Below are 22904 nucleotides of genomic sequence, written 5' to 3' on the forward strand. Positions count from 1 at the left end.
CCATGGATATGGGTGATTGGAAGTGAATTGGGAAATATAGATAAAGTGGATGAATAAAGGCTATTGTTATGATATTGTGAATGTATTATTGACGTTTGAGAGTTGATATACGATATGGAGGAATGTTGTATAAATAAAGGAGATGCTGTCCAATTTTCTCTAGCTTTAGTCGTGTATGCTAGCTATCGATTTCTAATGATAATACAACTTCAATGAAGGTAGAACGTGAGCGTTGAAGGAGAACGTGCAAGTGGTAGAATAGTTGAACGGAAAGGTATGTAAGGCTAACCCTTCTTTCATAAGGCATGGTTCTTTGGCCAATCATCTAAATCTTCTATAAGTCTACGATGTCCTCCAAATGACTCTATCTTCAAAAGCTACTAAGCTTATGATTTTCGATATGTTATGATTGTACTAAGTTCCTCATATGACGAGTAGCCCTATAAGGATAGATGTAATGAACGACGATGATAATAGTAAAGATTCTTATGAGCTATTATGTATATGTATCTATGTATGACTATTATGGAACCCCAAGCTTATAAGGCCGGGTAGAATATGTATATATTGATGTAAAGCGCGCACACCTCTGCAGATGGTACGGATAACCATGAAGCCTTGGTAGGGCCAGGTATGTGTAACCTTGAGCCTTGGTTGGCCAAGTATGTATGATAACCGAGCCTAGCCATGGTCGGGTACGTGAAACACTGAACCTTCGTGGTCGGGCATGCTATGTAAATGCTATGTATATGATATGGTCATGTATATGATATAGATACGAATATGAATAAGACTATGTATATGAATACAATTATGGACATAATGTAAATGAGTACGGATACGGATATGGATGTATGTACATAAATACGTGCTAGAAATGGAAGGTCCCCATGAGAAGCAAGTAAGTGCTTATGACGATGATTCTAATATCTCCCATCTTATGCTGATTCTCATGTTGCTTATTATGCTTCTATATTGATATTGATCATGCTTTACATACTCAGTACATTCTTCGTACTGACGTCCTTTTATTTGTGGACGCTGCGTCATGCCCGCAGGTGCCCAGGGAGACAGACTTGATCCATAGCTACATTTCTCTGGGACTACATAGCGGAGCTCCATTTCATTCGAAGCTATAGCTTTTGGTACTTATTCTTTTGTGTACATATTTATGGGCATAGCGGGGTCCTGTCCCGCCTATATAATATGACATACTCTCCTTAGTGGCTCGTAGACATGTGTATATGGTTAGATGTGTTTGGCCTTGTCGGCCTATATTTTGGATTTCATTTTGTTAGCCTCGTCGGCTTATGTACATTGATATGGGCAAAGATGCCAATGATGATATGAAGGTGTTGTTGTCCAATGGGACTAGTATGATTGATTAATATAAATGTAAGTTTTAATATGTGGCTCACCTAGATGTAAGTGTAAAGGTATGCTAAGGGGTGCCCGGGTGGGCTAGCACCGGGTGCCCGTCGCAGCCCTCCGGTTGAGTCGTGACTGTATCGACATCCTATCCCTTGATTAGATGACATGTTGGATGAGCAAGTAATATTATTTTCCAAATCTATAATTTTTCCAAATAGGTTCAAAACAGCAGGCCCATGAAGAACCAATTGTTGTAGAAATTAGAGAACCTACAGGACCTTATACTATGGCTGGAGTCAAGAAACTCCTCCAAGAGCGCCGAAATATCATAAATACACCGGCAACCACCCAAGATTTAGAAAGAGAGGTTCATAACCTTAAGCAAGAAATTTCCACCCTTAGGAGACACCAGACCACTTTAGATCATAGGGTCTCGCAGCTGGAGGGAAAAGGAAAACAAGTTATAGAAACACCAGTTTATAATACGGTGGAAGACCTACCAGTTGATAACACCGTAGAAACTGTTGCTACGGAGGAAGGAGAAAGTAGTGGTAACCCCAGTTCCAGTTTTCTGATAAAATTGGACACTATTACTTCTTTTAAATTTTTTTATAAAAATTACTCTTCTAATTGATTATACTTTCAAAAAAGAGTTTACTGCTCTAGTTGACTAATAATGATGATGATGATGATGATGATGATGATGACAATAACAACAACAATAACAATAACAATAAGAATAACAAAAACAATAAAAAAAACAATAATAATAACAATAATAATAATAATAATAATAATAATAATACTGATTTGAAAAATTAAACAACGCTTGGCTACCTACTAACCTTCTACCCTAATCCTCGACCTCCATATCCTCCTCCTATCTATGATCACGTCCTCGATAAGTTGCCGGTGTGTCATGTCCTGTCTAATCACCTCTCCTCAATACTTCTACAGCCTATTTCTACCTCTCCTCAGACCTACCATTATCAATCTCACGACCCAAATTACCGATCATGCGGGAACCTACCTTATTATCACTAGTAGGCGAATCCTTACTCGTTAACCCATTAATCACTAGCCAATTTCAACTTTTTTAATCATTTATACTCTAAATATCAATAAATAAGTGAATGAATAAATAGTCTGACCAAGTCTTAAATAATAAGTAATAAATAATATAAGCGCGGAAGTCTTAAATTACACCCCTAAAATCTAAAAGTCATGGTAAAAGGACTCTAACCAATAATGTCTAAAGAATGAAGTATATCTCAAATATAATAACAATTAATGTCTGGAGTGAAAGTAAACATCTAGAAAGAGAGATCTTCAGGTGGCATGGCATGGGTAGAAGCTCACCCTCAGATCTGATTGAGCAAACTAGCTTTAAGCTAGAGATTTAGTCTGGATAAAATGTCTGGGACACAATCTGCACTCAAAAAGGGTGCAGCAATGTAGTATCAGTACAAACACTATGTACTGGTAAGCATCTGTTACACCTCGTAGTTTGGTACGTAAGATTCATTAGGTCTCATCTGTGTAATTGTGGATATTGGAGCACCTTCTGGGATATATGAGATTATATGCGCCTACCTTATGAGTATGAGGGTTTAAGTTCATATAATAAGTTAGGGAAACATCGAAGGCAAGTAGATTAAGGAAATTAAGTTTGTTGGAACTTGGAGGAAAGATGGGGGACAATTTTGGTCCAACTTGGAGAAAGAATATCTTTAGCATATGAGGAGTTTTGAGGTAAAGCAGAAGCCTAAATTGAAGTTTCGAAAGTCTAGTTTCCAACGCAAAAAACCACGCATCAATCCGACATCGGAATCAAACGTTATGGGCGTTTTAGGATAGACTGCCAGGGCAGGGAATAACCCTGCGCGAACGCGCCTCAGAGTGGCGCGAACGCGCAGAGGAGCAGGCAACAACTCATCACGAACGCGCCCCAAGGTGGCGCCAACGCGCTGAGTAAATTCTAGGTTGGTGCAACCCGACTCTAGAACATTATAAAAGGGGGCTAACCCCATTATTTGTCATCCAAACACCCCTCCAGACCTTCCAAATATTCTGGAAATTTCCCCAACCTTCCAAACATCAAAGTTTAGCCTAAATTAAGTGTAATCTTCGGATTCTGGTCCAGACAGCGTATAGTTGCAATTATAAAATCATATTACAGCGAGTCTTGGTTTGAATTCAAGGTGGAAAGTGAAGATATTGCGGTTCTAGTGGAGGTAAGGTAAGAATCTTCCTTTATTGATATTGATTTAAGCTTATTTACGGAGATAAGGTTATTAAATAAGTGTATAACGAATTTGTGGGTTGAGAAATTGGATAAACATCGTGTGAGATGTTTTATGAAATATTTTGGTATGGATAATGATGTTGTTGGCATTAGAGTTGTTGTTATTGTGTTGGTTGTTGATATTGTGATTTTGGGTTAGGAACATAAACAGGGGAGATGCTGCCTGAATTTCGGCAGATTCTAAAGAAGTTTAATTTAAAGACCTAAGATAGGCGTATGACGATAAGCCTAACAGTGGTATGATTTCTCTTGAATGTAGATTTACGAGCTCGGGAGAATAAACGTTAAGTAATAGAAGACCGAAAAGGCATGTTAAGGTTGTTCCTTCTTTTCTTGGCATGTGTCCATATATGGTAAGAGCGTGATAAACCTTATGACTCGAGATTTGTCAAAGTAGAGCTTGTCATATTATTGTCTAGTTTCTGAGTGTTACGTTATTCTTTCTGAGGGGCCACATCCCTTCTCTATGCCCTTGAGTTTATAGAGAGACAGAAGAGACATGTTACAGTATCAGTGTTTTTCAGCATATGCATGATATACTGCATGATATACATATATATTTTTCTTTAGGCTGGCCACTTAGTCAATGAGACGTTTTTATTTTGCCTGGCCTACGGGTCAGTGAGACATATTTCCTTGCTACTTAGCCAGTGAGATTTTACAGTTGCCTGGCCACTTGGTCAGTAAGATATATAATAATATTATATTGCATTTCATATGAGACAGGTCTGGAGAGATATTCAGGGCATTCTTTGGCCTTCGGATTGTATTGTTTCAGTTCGGTTTCAGTTATTGTTGCCTTACATACTCGGTACATTATTTCGTACTGACGTCCCTTTTGTCGGGGCGCTGCATTCATACCTGCAAGTACAGATCGACAGATTGATAGACCTCTCCAGTAGACAGGATCTGACATCAGCTGATTGGTGAGCTCCTCTTTTGTTCGAAGTTGCCAGGTCCTTTGGATTCCTTCCTTTTAATTCTAGATTGTATGGTACAGTCACACATCCCCCTAGAGGCTTGTAGACGAGTCCTGTATATAGTGTGTCTGTGTGATAGCCTTGTCGGTTTATGTATGTCTGTTGGATACTGTTGGTTTTATACGATCATAGCAGCCCCGTCAGCTTGCTCAGTTGTGTATACATATATTTTAGGTGTGTATGCCCAGTTCAGACGAGACAGTCAGTATTTATATATATGTATCCAGATTGCGACCTCGCCAACTTGTTGGTGTTGTTTGTGTGCAGGTAGGCCTTACCGGTTTAAGTCGGGGGGTTACTCCTCAAAGTTTCAGATGTAGAGTGGTTCGCTCGGGCCTATTTTGGCATCGAGTTGCCGGTCACGCCACTCTAGATTTGGGGCGTGACAGAATCATAGGCCGACTAAGATTAGTTCACGCATATAAGTATAAAATCAACAAGATAAACAATTAGGCACCTAATACTCAAATCCCAGTCACAGAATATCCCATAACAGAGTCATAGAAGCTTCTAAATCACAAGTCTATCAAGTCTCAATAATCTCACCTGATAATCACAAGTCTAAGTTCCGTCCCAAGGTAGAGTCAATAATCCACAATTTAACTCAGTCAATGGTCATATTTCTATCACAATAGGCATTCAACATCCATACCATAATCAGAAGCAAATGAGCATATAATAATGCAGAATAAAATGTAATGATGTGTAATGCACTGGCCAATCACTCGAATTGTACATTCATGCTAATTGGTGTCTTTGCCCAATAGGCATGACCTGCAAGGGACCCATGGTGTCCATGTACCACTCGTTACGGAACGAACCTCGGACCACGAGCTCACAACTAGGCCACATCCTCACCCTCCGTCAAATGTGTCTTTTCATATATATATATATACGCCACTCGTTTCGGAGCAAACCTCGGACCACGAGCTCACAACTAGGTCACATCAATTTCAATGATCAATTTATCAAGTACCATGTATCAAATAGTATCACAAGTTCAACAAGAAGATTATATTAACTTCTTCATTGATTTCACATCACAATGTATGTCTCAACGTATTCCAAATCATTAGCATGTATGGACTATGAACAATTAGCAATATCAATGTCAAAACACAAGGCATCATTCCACAAGTCTTCTATGAATCGTTTCCAAACCATTTCCATCATGTATGAGTGTATGAATGCATAAATGAGTGTAAACATGGTAAATCAATGCAAACCAATAAAGCAACTATGAAAGTACAAGTCACAAAGCCACAAGTCATATCAAGACTTAGATCAACTCAACCATGAAATGAATCATGCAAACCGTCTCAACCAACATAAGACTCTATGTCCCTCTTTACTTCCACATATAGCAAGTATGTCTCATAACTAAGTCTTGTATCACCAAGATGCTCCATTTTTCTATATATTATCATCAACAGTAAATCATGTATCAAGTTTTCATCTACGTACTGTCATAAGTTTATATCACAATTCAAGTCTAAACTCATTATCCTTACCCTTTTTAGGTAATAAGTCTAATCACAATAATAGGGCAATGAGCCATTATCAACAACAATCAGCCTAATAAGAGAGAACTGAGTACAACACGACAATTTAGGTAATAAGTCTAATCACAATAATAAGGCAACGAGCCACCATCAACAACAATCAACCTAATAGAAATTCATCCCGAATCGCCACAGTATGAATACAGCTACACCTCATATTTCAGTACATAAAGTAATGGCGACGAGCCCACAAAGTTAGAAGTCATACCAACCTAGCTAATATCCAACCAAAACACCATGTCCTAAGACCTAATCATGCTTTCTCCCGTCAATTCTACACAATACATACATTTCGCTAATTAAAGTCTAACTAAAGTAAGCTGTAACCTACCTCGAATGCAGAACAAGAGCCACGAACTACTCCACATGAGCCTTTTATTTTCGAAGCGCCTCAGAACTGTCAAAGTCTAACAATATGATGCTAAGTAAGCAACAACCCATGTATTTAAACAAGAACAAAAATTTGGGGAAGAAGACCCACTTAATTTTACCCTTTTCAATGGATGAAACCATCCTTTAATGGTGAATTTATCATAACTTCTTGGTGAATTTATCATAACTTCTATCTCTACAATCATTAACCTTTAATTCATGGGTTTCTGATCAATTTTACCCTTTCAAAAAGATTTTAGGTCAAAGTTCCCATTTTATTAGAACCCTAAGTCTCAACATGCAATTTCAACCATAAGATATCAAATTCCCTTCCTAGAAAGTGATAATCTATACTCCTAGATGATTAATCAACAACAAAATCAACAACCCATCAATTATTTAAGGGTTTACTAATTCTAGGATTCTGAGATTTTCACCCACCATTGATGGACATTAAACTAATCATGGAACTTGAAGAAGAAAAGAAAAGGAACAAATAAAGGTGGGGACTTACCCTCTAAGATGCTTTCACCAATGAATGGAATGAAGTTTGCCTCTTTCTCTCTTGAAAACTAACTATGGGGTCTTGTGGGTAATGGTTCGGAGTTGGAGTATAAAAAGAGGGTATTCTGACCCCGTCGGTTACCATGACCACTGCAGCGGTCCCGCTATGGAGGCCCTGAGTCCGCTACAGCGGACCTGCTGGAACAGTCCGCACAAAAATGGTCATAACTCCATCATATGGAGGCGAAACGCGACGATTCTTTTTGCTATAGCTTCGTAATTACGATACGGATTTAATGGTTCAAACCTCACACAAAAAAAGGTAATTTTATCAATATGGATCCCTTTCTAGCCAAAGACCTATATCGAAAACATCGAATACGAGCGCGACAAAACCCAAACCCATCTGAAACTTTTTGAAACCTCACCAAAACTCTTGGACAAGTTCAAAATCGTCATATTAACTTGTTGGAACTTCCTAAACATTGACACGGGGTCATCCTAACCCGACGTTAACCGTGGTCAACTCTAACTCGTTAACTTAACTAGTTTCTCCATCAATGACTCAATTTACACTAGAACCTTGCGAGAACTAACCCAATGACTTCATTAAGTCATAGATCATACTAACGGGACTTGGGGAAAGGTCAACAAGGGTAAATGGGTCAAAACCACTATAACGACCAGGCGGGTCGTTACAATCAACCTCTCACACCTTCTCCACTTCATATGCTTGAACCATTTGAGTGTCGTTTCTCTCATCTTATCTGGCATGAATGTCACTCCTACATTGTTGCGAATATCTTCCTTCTTAATTATATCCCTCCTAGTAAGCCTACACATCCATCTCAACATCCTCATTTCTGCTACTTTTATCTTTTGGAAGTGCGAGTTCTTGACCAACCAACACTCCACCCCATATACAAAACTGGTTTAACCACCACTCTATAAAACTTGCCTTTAAGTCTGGGTGGCACATTTTTATTGCACAAGACACCGGATGCGAGCTTCCTATCTATCTACTAACTTGCTGCCCTAATCCTTGATCTCCATATCCTCCTATCTAGGATCATATCCTCGGTAAGCTGCAGATGTGTTATGTCCTGTCTAATTACCTCTCTCAAGTACTTCTTTGGCCCACCTCTATCTCTAGATCCACCCGTCTTTGTTTTCCTATTCATAGGTTTATAGCAACTAAGTTCTGATCTCCTTGATGACACATTCTTATCGCACAAGACACCTGATGCGAGCCTCTGTTTCATCCACCCATCTCCAATGCGATGTGTAACATCATTGTCAATCTTCCTATTTTCTTGGATTATTGACCCAAGATACTTGAAACTTTCCATCTTGGGGATGATTTGATTTTCAATCATCACTTCCACATCTGCCTCGTGAGTTATATCACTAAACTTACACTCCAAGTACTTTGTCTTAGTCCTACTCAACCTGAACCCTTTAGATTCCAAGTCTGTCTTCAAACCTCCAATTTATCGTTATCTCCATCGCGTGTCTCGTCAATCAAAACTATATCATTAATAAATAGCATACATCATGACACTTCCCGTTGGATCAACTTTAGCTCTCTTTCTACCTATGGGATTCAAAATGCCCATAACGTAATCAGAAATGACTCAAAAATACCCTCCTTTCACCTGTTGAAAAAAACATTGTCCCTTATTTTTATTTCTGTAAAAATAAAAAAGAATTTATTTTCACATGGATCAAGTAACCTTTATTGCGGTGTCTAAATCAAAATATGTCAGTATCAAATTAAAATATAGTTATCATATAAAAGGAGGTAGCGAACCAAGTTGATTCGACTTTAGTAGGAGCTGTAGACACAAATTAAAGTTAACGTTTTACTCCCTCGGTCTCAAAATATTTGTCGCATTTTTTATTTACACGCTCATTAAAAAAACATTTATAAGGGTACCATTTTGACTATTTTACCCTTTTAATATATTTCATCATGTTCTCTCTCCTCAATAAATATTTACTCCATTAATGATGAAACCTCTTAAATGTTGGTATGTGAACTCACAAAATCAGCCAATTGATGAATAAATACAAGGGTAAAATGGGTAAAAGATACTTAATTTTATCTTGGATAAATAAAATGACAAATATTTTAAGACAAATATTTCTAGCAAGGACGACAAATATTTTCAAACGGAGGGAGTATTATTTTTGGAACTTGGTGTTGTTTACTTCCTTCGGTTCATAATTAGTGTCCACTTAGTCTTAAATCGGTTCAAAATACGTGTCCCTTACATAATTAAGAAGGAATTAATTATTTGCTTCCAAACTTACTCTTATTTAGATAAGTGACTTTCATGTAATCAAGAAATTATATTAATTATTAGGTAGTATTTAATTAAGAATAATTTAATCAAAATATCTAATTTTTTAAAGAGTTAGTATTCCTTAAGAGGTATGTTAAAGATTAAGTGCACCTTCCTTCAGTATTTTCTAAAGATTAAGTGATCTTCGATTTGAAAACTCATGTTACGTCCTTCGTTGTGGTATTCAACAAAACTACCAAGTGAGGCGAGGTCCATAAAGTGATATAAATAATTTTAAGTAAAATTTACTTGGTGTAACTACCCCTAAGACTTATTTATGGATAATATCTAACCTTTTTAATATTTATGATCCATAAATATATTTTTCAAATTTTACACTTCATAGCTACCCCACTTTTTGTAAAAATAACCGTGCAACACCATATCCCTCTTTTCACGCTTAGTTCCCAAATATACTCTCTCTCTCTCCACCTAAATACACGCAATTAAATCCCAATTCCCCCCATTTCTTCCATAATTCAAATCAGTTTCTTCCACCTTTTCAATTATCAATTCCGTTTTTCACTCTCACATAACACCACATTAATTTTTACAGTTTCTAAGCAAAACATTTACCAAAAATAGGTAAGTTTCTGCTTGTTTTTGATTTTGTGTACTGTATTTCAGTATATTTTTGTGTAGATGCATGTTGTTTCCTTTTTTTTAAAAAAAAAAATCTCTGTTGCTTTAATTTCATCATTCTCAGATACATAGATCATTCATTCTTAGTGTTGTTTTTCAACAAGATGCACAGATTCCATTTCAATGGCTGAAATTGGCTCTCCGGGCACGAGAACTCGAGGTATAGAAAATATAATAGATGCTCCTAGTTTCTCTTTGGGATTCACTCAACAAGAAAACCCCATTGCAAGAGGGTCATCTTATGCTGAGATGCGTAGCAAAAAAATCAATGATCCAAGAAGGAACAAACAACATCATGATTCTCATGATGATAAAGAAACAAAGAGGAAACAGTCAGCACCAGATAAGAAAGTTTCTCAAGTGCCGCTACAGAAGAAGAGAAAGGTTGCCAAGAATGTTCCTGGAGGCAAGGGCAAAAAAGTAGTTCGGCAGAAACCTTCAATTGATGTAGAAGACGTTGGAGAGGTATTTTTCCCCTTTTTCATGAATGTATTTCAATTCACCAGATCTATATTTCCCATATATTTATGTGTATTTTTTTTCGTATTTTCTTTTGTTTTTGAATTATTTATGTGTTTTTCAATTTGTTATATACATTTTAACAACTGGTAGTTATGTTTTTGAGTTTTGTTATATTTGTGTTTTTAATCTGGGTTGGACATTTTTATCAGTATAATTGTTCATTATAGTTCAGTGTATTTCAGTCAATGTCAAAAATACAGCATGTTTGTTATAGATTTTAAGACTTTAGCAGTTGTGTTTCTTTCTAGTTGTGATTTCTTGTTTTTAAATTTTTGTATCTTAGTTTCGTAGGGAAAATTGACTGTGTTTTACATGTCTTTTGGTGCAGGATTCTAGATTTTTGGTCACGAAGCAACCTGCCGTGGCCCCATCTATGCAAGGATACACGAACGTCAATGTAATCAGTGACATTAGGGCTAAACTAAAGGGGGCTGGTCAGATGGACAAGTTTGCAGACTCTATTTTTGGGAAATATCTCAGAATGCAGCATATGGATGTACAAGCACAGTTGTTCAGGTGCTTCATGGTTAAAGAACTTAAAGAAAGTACATACAAGTGCTTTACATTTGAAATTAATGGAAAAGTATTGTGTTTTAGCATTAGAGAATTTGCACTAATCACTGGATTGAATTGTGTCTCCGACGCAAATGAGTTTGTATACGATAAGACGGAAAAAAATTGAAATACAAAGAAATATAAAAAAGTTACAAAACTGCTGAATGCTTTCCCTTTGTATGTATTTGCAATAAAGGTCATCTGGTTCATAAGTTCACAAGTGTTCTTTAAAATGTATTCCCCAACAATGACACTATTTTGACATACTAGGAAATAAATTAAAATACAGTGAAATACAAAGCAATATAAAAAAGTTACAAAACTGCTGAATGCTTTCCCTTTGTATAATAATTCGGCCAATTTGTTCTGAATGAATCAAATGTATTCCCACAACCATCATTGCACATATAAAGTCATTTATTGAGGCACAAGTATTGACCAATGTTTTCCAAGTTAATTTCTTTGTAATTTTATTATTGAACAAATCAGTTCAATTCTATGACATAACAACAGTGAAATACATCAAAGAAAAGAAAAAATGAATTCAAGATGGAATACATCTGATTTTTTATTTTTTTTAAACATCATCGGACAAATGTACTAGAAATAAAATACAAATTAACACTAGACATTTTTTTTTCTTCTTCTTAAGTGGCTCATTGCCACACGAACGCCTGTTATGACCAAGGCGTCCACATGTACTACAAGCATTCCTACGTTTACCAATCATCAGCTTCATTAATGGCTTATCCCTTTTCTTTTTTGGCCTACCAGGAGGTCGCTTGTATCTCGGTGGCAGAACAACCTCATCCAATATGTGTGTTGGAACATTCCACTCGCTCTCGTCGGGAAGTGGATCAATCGGCACATCATACGTATTCACCACTGTATTTGGCTTGAATAATTCTGAACAATATGCATCAGCCGTTAGATTTTTACTCTTTAATACAGCCCAGACATGTGAACATGGTATTTCGTCCATTTGAAACATCCTGCAACTGCAAGTTTTCCTCTTCAAATCAATTATGAAACGTCGCGGTCCATCATTAACCATATAAACATATTCAGTTGATGCTTCAACCTAAGAAACATGTACATTCAACAACAAAAATACATTGCATGTCAGTTTCCATAAACTTAAAAGAAAACTTAAGGCAGTTAGCTAAATACAACAAAATATAGAAAAATACAGAGAAGTATACCCTGAGAAATAAACAAACCAGTTTTATCATGAAGAAAAAACTTACCCTCATGCGTAATGATTTATACTCGTTCATTGAGAGCATTTCTTGGTATTGTCTCGAAAGTGTGGAGAATGTGTATGTACCATTTTTCCTATTTGTGTAATTCCATCTCCCAAACATCCTCCTAACTTCTTCAAGGAAATCAAATACAGGCAACTCTCTTGCCGCTACTAGTTTTCCATTAATACATTCCGCTATATTCGAAGTCATCGTCCAACCTCTGTTAACAGGTGAATATAGCCTAGACCATGTCTCCCTTCCAGCATCATCCAGATATTCCTTTACTCGTATATCAACATTCTCAATCTTTTCCATCAGTTTATCGAACTCATCCTGTGTGTATGCTTTGGCAAGTGAATAAAACACAGGACTCAATACTTCATCATTCGACTTGTATTTCTTAGTCACATTTTTACACAAATGCCATATGCAGGCCAAATGAGGAACAGTAGGATACACCCGATACACAACTTTGATTATGCTTTCGTGTCTGTCGGATACGACACACATGTTATCCCTAATACCATAAGTTTGCTTGAACTGCTCAAAGAACCAAGTCCAGGACTTATCATTTTCCGAATCTATCAAACCATATGCCAGTGGTAGAATATTACCTGTATATACATTTGCATTGTAAAAAGTTAATCCATAAATTGTGTATTGTATTTCAGTCTATATTTTAAGTCAAGATAAGAGTAAAGTAATCTATATTTCACAGTATATTTCAGTATATACAATGTATTTTCAGTTTATATTATTGAAATTAAACGCACAGGAATACACATACCTGCACCATCCAAAGTACTTGCGGATACAAATGTACCATTATACGTGCTTTTAAGGTGTGCACCATCCACTACCACTATTGGTCTACAACACTCGAATCCCTTTATGAATGCTTTGAGTGCAACAAAGAAATACAGGAACTCATTTTCACATGATTTATGCATTTTAACATATGATCCAGGATATGTTTTTTCTAGGATATACACATATGCCGGCAATTTATTGTATGAAGCAGCAGGATCCCCCCTCAAATCATTCATAGCTTTTTCTCTTGCTCTCCAGGCCAGCATGTAAGAAACATATACGCCGAATTCATTTTTTACGTCGTCCATTATATCCCCAGGGCTAACTTTCCTCTTGTGGTTCGCTATTTTCGGCTTAACAACCGATTCCCCAATAAACCAACTTGTTGCTTGTCTCTGTGAATATACCTTGTCCTTCAAAGGGCATGTATGTTGGTCATGGAAATACCTAACTCTGAACAGTTCAGATTTTCCAACACTTGACGCTCGTAATTTCCATTCACATTCAGGCGACATACATACGACTGTATAGCTAACAAAAAAAAAAATAACATATATCATTATGAAGTCATTCTCAGTAACGAGCAGTTTGTAATGCATTTATTATCTCCCGCAGAGTTAGAATATGGAAAGCACATACCTTATAGCATTTGATCTCTCAGTTTTGTAGTTAAATCGTTCTCGGATAGCATAATTCGCCATTACCAGTTTCAATGTATCCTTATCCTTGTAAATTTGATCTACAAAAATGTCCTTCTGTTCTGTGTTGGAAATAATCAATTTGTTGTCCTCATCTAAGAACACAACAGCCTTTCCACAATTAGACAGATCTAATTCATTCGAATCATACGCATCCATAAACTCCAAATTATCATCGTATCCAAGTTGAAGCACATCGTCTCCAAAAACACACTCACCAGTTGCAATCTCCTCAACATCATTATCTGTAATACTGACACACAATGGATACATCCCCAAAACACTTTTTTCCCTCTTAAGTTCAACATACACCCTAACTCCCATATCGTTGTGTATTTCCATTGGTTGAGTATCTCCCTCAACAACATATTTTATTGAGATTTTGTTTCTGCAACTATCCAGACCAAGTTGAGTTGAAATCGTAGCAACCAGTTCATCGTATTTGCAATAATCACAGAATACAACTGCATCTATTTTGTAGTTAACGTAACAATTTTGATCTTTCCAAAAACCAGAATGTCGGATCAAAGCGGTTACGGTGGCCATTTATATCATTACAAATACAGCGATACTAGAACAACATATCTTCAATCAGACTGTTGAAAAAAATAATAAACGAAAGGGATTTTGCTGTATTATCGCAAACCAGATTGTTGAAAAAAAAAACGAAAGAAACTTTAGCTATTTTTTGGGAAAGATAAGATGCAGATTTTGTTTTTTTGAATTCAAAAACTATTTGAATGGAGTCAATTTGATTGACAGGCGTTAGCTGTAATGGAACCTCATGAGGTTTGCGTGAATCATGGAACCATAAATACAAATTAACATTTAATTTGGAAAAGATTCTTATTGCCATAAATATAGGCGTTTTTTACTCAACAACTGTCTATATATCAGTGTATTTCACTATATTTCATCCAGCCGAGAATCTTCTGAAATATATCAAAAACCAGCTACGAAAAGTAAATATTCAACTTATAGCTATAACTTGTTAGAGTCTATTAAAAGGTAGCTATTTGTGTAAGTTTTACTAATTTTAATGCAATATTTATAACCCAGATGAGTACTAATTAACTTTTCAATTAATACATTACACTACATATAAGCCAAAATAATATTTCAAATTTTAAATCATATTATATGAGGAAGAAAATATCGAGATGGGTTAATTATAAGGTCGGGTCGGATCAATAATATGAGCTTGATAATTTAATCCACGTTTGGTTAATACCTGGACCAATTATAAAAGCCAAAAAATTCCATACCTTGGGGCATTTTGACCATTTTCATAAGGGAAAAGAGTCAAATATACCCATCTACTTTAGTTTATTGGTCAAATATACCTTTCGTTAGCCAAGTAGTTGAATATACCCCTCTGTTAGCTAAAGTACACAAATATACTCCTGAATGGATGAAAAATTCCAAATCATCCCAAATTACTCATTTAACAAAAATTACTCATGCCCCATTACTTAGACCCGACCCGACCCACAAAATTATTTTCCCCCACCCTAATATACCCCTCTATGCGACCTAATCTGGTTAGCGGATGGTCCTTTGTTACAGCATATTCCAGCACCAAAGGATGCAATAACTCCCACTGCAAATATTAAACTTGTCATCACAAACCCATTTTCTTTCTAATCTCACCATTTTGATAATTTCTGCAACAACATTATAATTTGAAAAAAAATTGGTTAATTAGGACAAAAAAATAACAGACACCCAAAAAATATGATGAAAAAGATAACTTGAAAAATGAATAAATTATAATACCAAATCTGAATTGATTCAGATTATTGGGTTCTCAAAATGGGTTTTGCAAATGAGAGAGAAAAAGAACTGGTCACTATTGACAAGGAGAAATGGTGATCTCAAAAATATTATATCAACATATATTAGTACAAGATTTAGTAATTAAAATATTTTCAAAAGTATTTGATATATTATTTTCTTATTTTTGCTTCAAATGTTTATTATTATTATTATTATTTTGTGGGTCGGGTCGGGTCTAAATGATGGGGCATGGGTAATTTTTGTTAAATGGGTAATTTGAGCTGATTTAAGATTTTTTATCCATTCAGGGGTATATTTGTGTACTTTGACTAACAGAGGAATATATTTGACTATTTTAATTAACGGAGGATATATTTGACCAATAAACTAAAGTAGAGGTTATATTTGACCTTTTCCCTTTTCATAATTACTACACTAGTAGTTGGTAATAGTACTGCTCCCTCTTGTTGGTAATTTTCTAAGCTAAGGACCAACGCCCGAAGCTCGCTCCGCTTACAACTCTCTCCTGCGTTTCCCTCTCCGGTTTCTACAGATCTTGAATTGCCGCAACCCTCTTTGCCATTAATCTGAGGTAAAATTGATATTCTTTTATCTGCCTTCGTTACATGTTCATTTCAATCAATCCATTACGCCTGGCAATACTACTATTCAACTAATTTCATTCCTCTCCTCCTTTATTAATAATGCTTCCCCAATACCCTTTTTTCCTTTCGTCAATCTGTTTGTACTAGGCTTCTTTTGTGCCACTTCTTCTCTTCGATTTGGTTTCTCCATCTTCCTTGATTTAGGGCTTTGCCCTTTCTTGCAAAACCCTAAATCAATTTATTTTGTCCATTGAGGTTAATTTAAAACAATTTATTTTTAGTAATAGTTTCTTCAAGGATGAACCCGTTGATATTTTTTTCTTCAAATTCGCCAGATTTGCTCATTAGCCTTTTGTTGTGCTCGCTGTATTAGCTTTCCTTTCACTCTACTTTGAACGCTGGAATTTTCCTAAATCTTTTCTCCTCAACCTGCTAAAATTAACAAATAGGCTTTCTTGTCAAAATAAAATAACCAAAAAAGCTTCTTTTTTATTGATTGCTAAGAGGGGAAAATGAACGACTACATTTTTCTATTGATTGCTAGCAGTGGGGTTTGGTTTTAATCGAAGATTTTGGGAGCTTTCAGAGATGCTATCCATGTGTGTGGCTAACATTTGGGTTTCCTTTTAGGTGGTCATGTCATAACAAGTTATATAGGAGATCGAGTGGTTGTTGGTTCGTTCACGTTATGATAGATTAATTGCTAAATCCTCTAATTACCTATTTACCGTTTATCTTTTACTTCAGTTGCTTAGACCTTGGTTTCATTGAGCGTATATAAACTCTATGTTTATTAGTGAATACTGCAGGAATAATGGATACTGATGTCATTTCTGATGGAAATAAGGGAGAAAGTTTGCCTGACTACTCCATTGTTAAGAAATTGAAGGGGTGTTATGAGTCACCAAGAGCAGAAAGTGTTAAGCGGTTGCCTCAATTGCCAACAAAACCATCTGATCCTTTAGGTCCAATCACTCCTGATTCCATCCGAGAAGGTGGCGACCACGTAGATGGGTGTTGTTCACCGGCTTCTTCTTCTCGTCACAGGACTCTTTGCTTCAATTCTCAACTATATGACAACCCGGTTTACTCAAATAAAGGAAGTCCACGGACTCCGAAGGGGTTGGGGTTTGATCCATTTGCTCCTGGACCAGATAAACTCATGCTTGCCCCACAGTGTAAAAAATATTTTACTGATTCACGAGCCAAAGTGATGCGTCAGCTTAGCTTTGAGGAGTCTATGAATTTCAATGGAGATGTTGATCACTCGGACAATGTGGGAACTGTGTCCGAGGATGAGATGTTATTTGAAATGTTGTACACTTCTCTCCTAGAAGTTATTACTTCAAAACAAAAAGAGGATCTTCATTCGAAAGCCTCAACTCAACTTTCAGATTCTGATGGATACACGACACCTCCCTCTGCACCTCGTCTTAGTGGAGTTGCTGATACTTGCCCTGCTGCTCCTATGAAGCCTGCATATCGGTTTAATAATATTGACCAGGGATTATGCAAAAAGCTTATATTTTGACATCTACTTATGTTGGAAGGTAGTAATAACTGTGTGAAGAGATTTGGGTTCTCTGCCGGAATTGATTCTAGTACATGACAACCTCACTCATTTCAGTATGGTGGCTAACCTCAGACTTGTATGTCGTAGAGCATTAACATATTGTTTAGGTTGTTGAAATCGCGACTTCTAATCTAGCATTTACTTGTGATTCTAAGACTTTTATGTACTAATTATGTAGAGTTTAATTTCAGTATTGAGTGACTGTACTCCTGTAGCTGTATAATGTATAGGCTGTATCAACTTCTATGTCCGATGTGGACAAAAGTTGCTATCGAGTATTTTGTTAGTTGATTGTTGGCCATTTTGGTACTTTTTGTCGAGCTTTTATGCTCCCAAACTTGTAAGTTGTCTCCCATTGGAGAAGATAATTAACAAGAAACTGAGCCTGTAGTTTATGGATTTAGAAAATGTATGTATGCTTTTGGAGGACTTTTATGTTCCTTTTCTGCTTTTGTACTTTGTCATGATGATCAATGGTTGAAAGTGGACTAACTTCATCTACTGACTTTGCTCGTGCTGGTTGTTACATAAATTTCAGTCGTATTGGCATTTCATCACTTCCGTGATAATGCACGATACCAGACTGTTTAGCTCAAGAACCTCAGGCTTCATAAACGGTGTATGCATTGTCGACCCAAATGGATTTAAGGACCAGTATTACATATAATTTAAATAGTCGGTGCTAGTCTTCCAGAAAATTTTCTGCTGGACACTCTATCAAAACATCTCTACACCTCAAAACTTGTCAGGCCTGGACGGTGCACTCATCTTTTAGGATCTTCAGGTCAGGGAACCCAATGATAATTTGACGTGCAGAGGCTACTTCAACATGTTTCTTAATGAGCTATCTAAATACCAATGCCTTGCCAGGAATAACGGTTTTTGTTTTCATCACAAGTTTCCCAGCTTGTATATCTTTGATGAGCCATCCTGTGTAGGATGAGAAGGAATCGACCGTGAGCATTAGTTGGCAAAGAATAGTTGTAGAGCTGTGGGCTGGAATGAAACCCGAGTCTAGGTTCATCTGTCCTACCTGGTTATTCCTATACATGACTAAGCTTTTTCCTGCCCCATGCCTGAAGCTGGCTTTATTTGGATTGTCAAAGCTGAATCTTAAGGTCCAAGGTAATGTTCAGTTTTATTTGTAGAGTAGGCCAGTAGATGCGTGTGGAGAATCCTTGGACAGCTACAGATGACAGTTTAATGTGAGGTTCCTTAATCCTGAATAGGGTTAATGCCAATATCAGAGCTACAATGCAGAGAGCGAAGAAGATTGCAAGAAAGACGACAACAGATATAACCCACTGGCTTTTCTTCTTATGTCTATCCCCAGTGAAATTGGAGCCTTTAGGTTGATCTCCTGCCATTTAGGTGTAGTCTGTCGAGTAGTACTAAATAAGAACAGAAGAAGCCAGATTCAGAATTTTGATCAGAATAGAACTGAAACTGATATGTTACACTCAATTAAAGTTGATATAGGAAGTTGTTCTCTTGGTCTTTTATTAGCAGGTTAAGGGGAGTTTCTATTTTACTTTGGGAAGTTAAGGAAGTGCATTAATAAGACCGTGGGTTGTTGGCAGTTGGTAAGTAAAGGAGATAGGATCAGATAAATTGAATGATGGGATTCAAAGGGTCCTCCAATGGAACATCTACACGCAGCTACACTCCAAATTCCAATGGCCTAACGGTGTTTCGCAAATGAAAAGGATAAAGAGATACTATCAGATAACATACAAATTAGTCCAAATTCAAAGGTCATATCTATGTTCTGCACCTTTTTCCCCTTTGATTTCCTTGCTTCTGGTGGTATGTAGCTTTCGACCAAATGAGCAAAAAACTGGCGTTTGTTTCTGATTGGTGCCAATGATGAATAATGCAAAAGACAAATACTTTTTCTTGGGGTGAAAAGGAACTAAAACAAAAGAAAAAGACCACCATATTTTTTTTTTGTGACATGGGAACCCGCAGCCGCTACCCTTCGGGTGCGCACAGGGTAAACCCAGCTCATGTGCAATAGCTTGCAAACCACACATGATTGATAACCCGCACTAGGCAAGCCCTGTGTGCCGAGCTCGACCCAGAAGGCAAATCCCCTACTATTGTAGGCAGGGGGTTTCGAACCTGAGACCTCGATAAAGACCACCATATCTAGCTTTTATAAAATAATTGATGAGAATCTTTGAATCTTTACCTAAAAGGATCCAACTATCTGACATTTGACTATTAGCGACAGGCACGCCATTTGGTAAGTTGGAATTGAAACACCAATCTATTTTACGTTTTGTTGCGCATTAATGGCTCTACGACGACACAGTCTTAGGGGGTAAGAGGGGGTGAAGTAATCTGATATGATCATCCCCTTCAAAATTCTACATGTTATTATCAGGCCATGTTGATCAAAATGGGGTGCAAAGAGAGGTTTGTGATACAAGCATGGTATAGCTATTACACCAGGTTCATAGCTGATAAAAGGGCATCGCCAAATTTACCTAAATTAATAATCAGAAACGCCTGTGCTCGTAAACTTTGATACCGGATGTTTTTTCTAGCTGTCTTGCTCTTTAGTGTCAACAGATGAACTGCACAAGTAATCAGAATAAAAACATCTAAGAAGCTGCCTTGTCTTCCCACCACTTAGTTCTCACTTGTATGTTCCCATGCTCCAGTTTATTGCTACATGGTTGAGATAAGCGCATTGTGTCTAACATGATAACTTAGGAACATAAAGCAATTCAATTTGTTTAATAATAGGAGATCCAAATAACATTTGACTTGAAATAACTCCATCTACAGACAAGCGGGTCTAGGATTTCCATAAAATGGGCACTGTTAAAAGAGGAGAAAAAGTATGCATTTTTAGTGAGAAAAAAGTATGTATGAAGCGGGAAGCGGGAATTGATCTTGCTCGTATAGGTAAATAACTTAGCATTCAACCAAGAGCACCAATTAGCCTTTTTGGAGCATGGGTGCCAGCAGATAATATTCGATCAATTCTAGAAAATATGTACATAATATATCTAATTTGGCGGAAAGACCATGGGTTCATGGGCACCATAAATTGCCCTATAAATCTGCCCCCGTCCGCAGAATGCTCTTTTTCCATGACTGTTCCTGTCAGATTTTGCTTTGCAGCTCCTGTTTTATTTCATGGCAGGCAATAAGGCGGCGAGTTCACTCCCTTGCTTCTGCCTTAAATATATTACACCTCATTCAAAGAAGCATCCCCATTTCATTTTGCATAGCAGATACACTTCACTTCAACTTATAACTAACATCCAATCCTTTTGAAAAATGAAGTTCAACACAGCTCTGCAAAGTTTTCTAGTTCTTTCTGCTGTATTATGACAGTGAAAGACAGAAATGATGAAATTGCATCAAGTTGATAGAAAAGCTGCCCAATATGCTCGTTGAACCCGTTCCGGTCCTTGATAAAGCACTTGAACAATTCTCTTTTTAATTCTTCGTCATCTTAGGGGGCTCGGGGTGAGTATGACAGCCACTTGCACTTTACCACTTTGTCATATTTTTTTCCAACATTAACCTTTCAACTACAAAATTTGCAGAACCATTTCACGAAATAAATAATTTTGAGTTGCAATACGACTAAATGAATGAGAAAAAGGTACACAGAAGAGGAATTACATGTTCTCACGAACTCCATTATTATCTACTTTGGTTCAAGACCAGAAGAAACAGAGAGTAACTATACTACTACAACAACATACCCTCTATGTAAGACGAAGTTATACTGTTTTGTATAACCTTGGTGTCCAGGCCAGCTTTGCGCGTACCTCGACTGATTTCACGGGATACCTACCACCTCCCACCAGCAACACGCGTCAAGTAACTCTATCCACCAAGGCTAGGACTGATGAAAAAAATCACCTAGTATTTTTTGTTTTTATTAGGATTTGAACCTGAAACCTCACAGTTCTTAACCCACTTCAGTGACCACTAAACCACACTGTTGGGTGCTAAGACGAAGTTATACTTGATAAACACGAATGTATGATTCGCTATTCACAAACTGTTAGCAGAAAATGGAAAATTTTCTTCTTGGACAAAGCAAAAAACTCCAACATTAAAGTGCAAAGAGGACAAGTTATTTGTGTATATATATCAAGTGGGAGCTGGTAAAATTATAGTATTCTGAAACCAAGATACTTACAAAACTGCACATACCAAAACAAATTGAAAAAATAAAATAAAAAAAATAACACATGTATCCGTGGTACTAGGAGAATCATCATAGCTTTGTCTTATAATGACAAGTCTGATTAGCGAGCTTCCTGTTTAAAATATCAATATACAAATCACACGTAGTGCTAGTCTTCACATGAATCTTGAAAAGAACACGAACCACCCCAGACAACTTAACATAGGTTGTAAGTGGCAATATACCAGACCTAACATCAGAAAACAAACCGTTTGTCGAAAGCAACCGATCAGCCATAACAGTGAGAGTTATATTCATCGGACTTGTTTCACGTGCCCCTATTGATCCAGCTGGAACAGGGGCATCACCTATGGTTTGGCCTTTATATTGTAGGGTAGCTGAAGTCGGGTCGTATTTAAACCCGACGCGGTTGGGGTTTTTGACAGAGAGATCTGCTTGAAGTGTGATGTTTAGGTGCACTTGGAGACGTGTGATGTCGAAAGAGACGTCTAAGTCCTTTAGGGAAACGGAGTTAACAGTTGTGATGGGTTTTTTGGCTTTGAAAACTGTAAGGCCTAAGATGAGGAAGAGAAGACCAAGAAGGAGAATAACGGCAAGGCAGATGTAACAGCAGTTTCTTCCTCTTCTTTTAGGAGCCATTTCGGTGGATTTGTTGAAGGGTTTTGATTCCACGTCCATTTTGGTAAGTTAGGGACGAGAATGAGATTCAGATGCCTACACGGAAGCTGACAAAAACAGGTATAGGCATATATCAATTAAATGCCCAAACGCGTACTACTTTTGGGTAGAAAGTAAAAGCGGAATTAAATGCGGCAGCCCACATAGCAATTTCCCTTAACGCCGATCCTCACAACTACTAACTA

General features: G+C 37.0%; 3 protein-coding genes across 3 annotated transcripts; 1 reads left to right on the forward strand and 2 right to left on the reverse strand.

The window, feature by feature from the left end:
* Positions 1–11735: 11735 nt before the first annotated feature.
* Positions 11736–14456, reverse strand: LOC132630850 (uncharacterized). Its single transcript, XM_060346449.1, has 4 exons — positions 13852–14456; positions 13190–13743; positions 12406–13016; positions 11736–12239 (listed from the first exon to the last, which is right to left on the reverse strand). The coding sequence occupies exons 1-4, from the start codon at positions 14454–14456 to the stop codon at positions 11736–11738; spliced, it is 2274 nt and encodes a 757-aa protein (XP_060202432.1).
* A 1664-nt stretch (positions 14457–16120) lies between these two features.
* Positions 16121–18293, forward strand: LOC132631254 (uncharacterized). Its single transcript, XM_060346852.1, has 2 exons — positions 16121–16278; positions 17089–18293. The coding sequence occupies exon 2, from the start codon at positions 17106–17108 to the stop codon at positions 17820–17822; it is 717 nt and encodes a 238-aa protein (XP_060202835.1). The 5' UTR covers positions 16121–16278; positions 17089–17105; the 3' UTR covers positions 17823–18293.
* A 2016-nt stretch (positions 18294–20309) lies between these two features.
* LOC132630851 (uncharacterized) lies at positions 20310–22680 on the reverse strand. The gene is made up of 2 exons (XM_060346450.1): positions 22182–22680; positions 20310–20443 (listed from the first exon to the last, which is right to left on the reverse strand). The coding sequence occupies exons 1-2, from the start codon at positions 22678–22680 to the stop codon at positions 20310–20312; spliced, it is 633 nt and encodes a 210-aa protein (XP_060202433.1).
* Positions 22681–22904: the final 224 nt, after the last annotated feature.

The sequence above is a fragment of the Lycium barbarum genome, chromosome 3 (genome assembly GCF_019175385.1).
Source record: "Lycium barbarum isolate Lr01 chromosome 3, ASM1917538v2, whole genome shotgun sequence".
Taxonomy (NCBI): domain Eukaryota; kingdom Viridiplantae; phylum Streptophyta; class Magnoliopsida; order Solanales; family Solanaceae; genus Lycium; species Lycium barbarum.

Excerpts from the sequence above, each read along its gene's own strand:
- LOC132630851 (XM_060346450.1), bottom strand. The coding sequence starts at position 22,680 with ATGGCTCCTAAAAGAAGAGGAAGAAACTGCTGTTACATCTGCCTTGCC. Across the intron at positions 20,444-22,181 it reads TGTGAAGACTAGCACTACGT|TTCATCTGTTGACACTAAAG; the intron begins GTGATTTGTATA and ends TTACTTGTGCAG.
- LOC132630850 (XM_060346449.1), bottom strand. The coding sequence starts at position 14,456 with ATGGCCACCGTAACCGCTTTGATCCGACATTCTGGTTTTTGGAAAGAT. Across the intron at positions 13,744-13,851 it reads GAGAGATCAAATGCTATAAG|CTATACAGTCGTATGTATGT; the intron begins GTATGTGCTTTC and ends TTTTTTTGTTAG. Across the intron at positions 13,017-13,189 it reads AAGTACTTTGGATGGTGCAG|GTAATATTCTACCACTGGCA; the intron begins GTATGTGTATTC and ends ATGTATATACAG.
- LOC132631254 (XM_060346852.1), top strand. The coding sequence starts at position 17,106 with ATGGATACTGATGTCATTTCTGATGGAAATAAGGGAGAAAGTTTGCCT.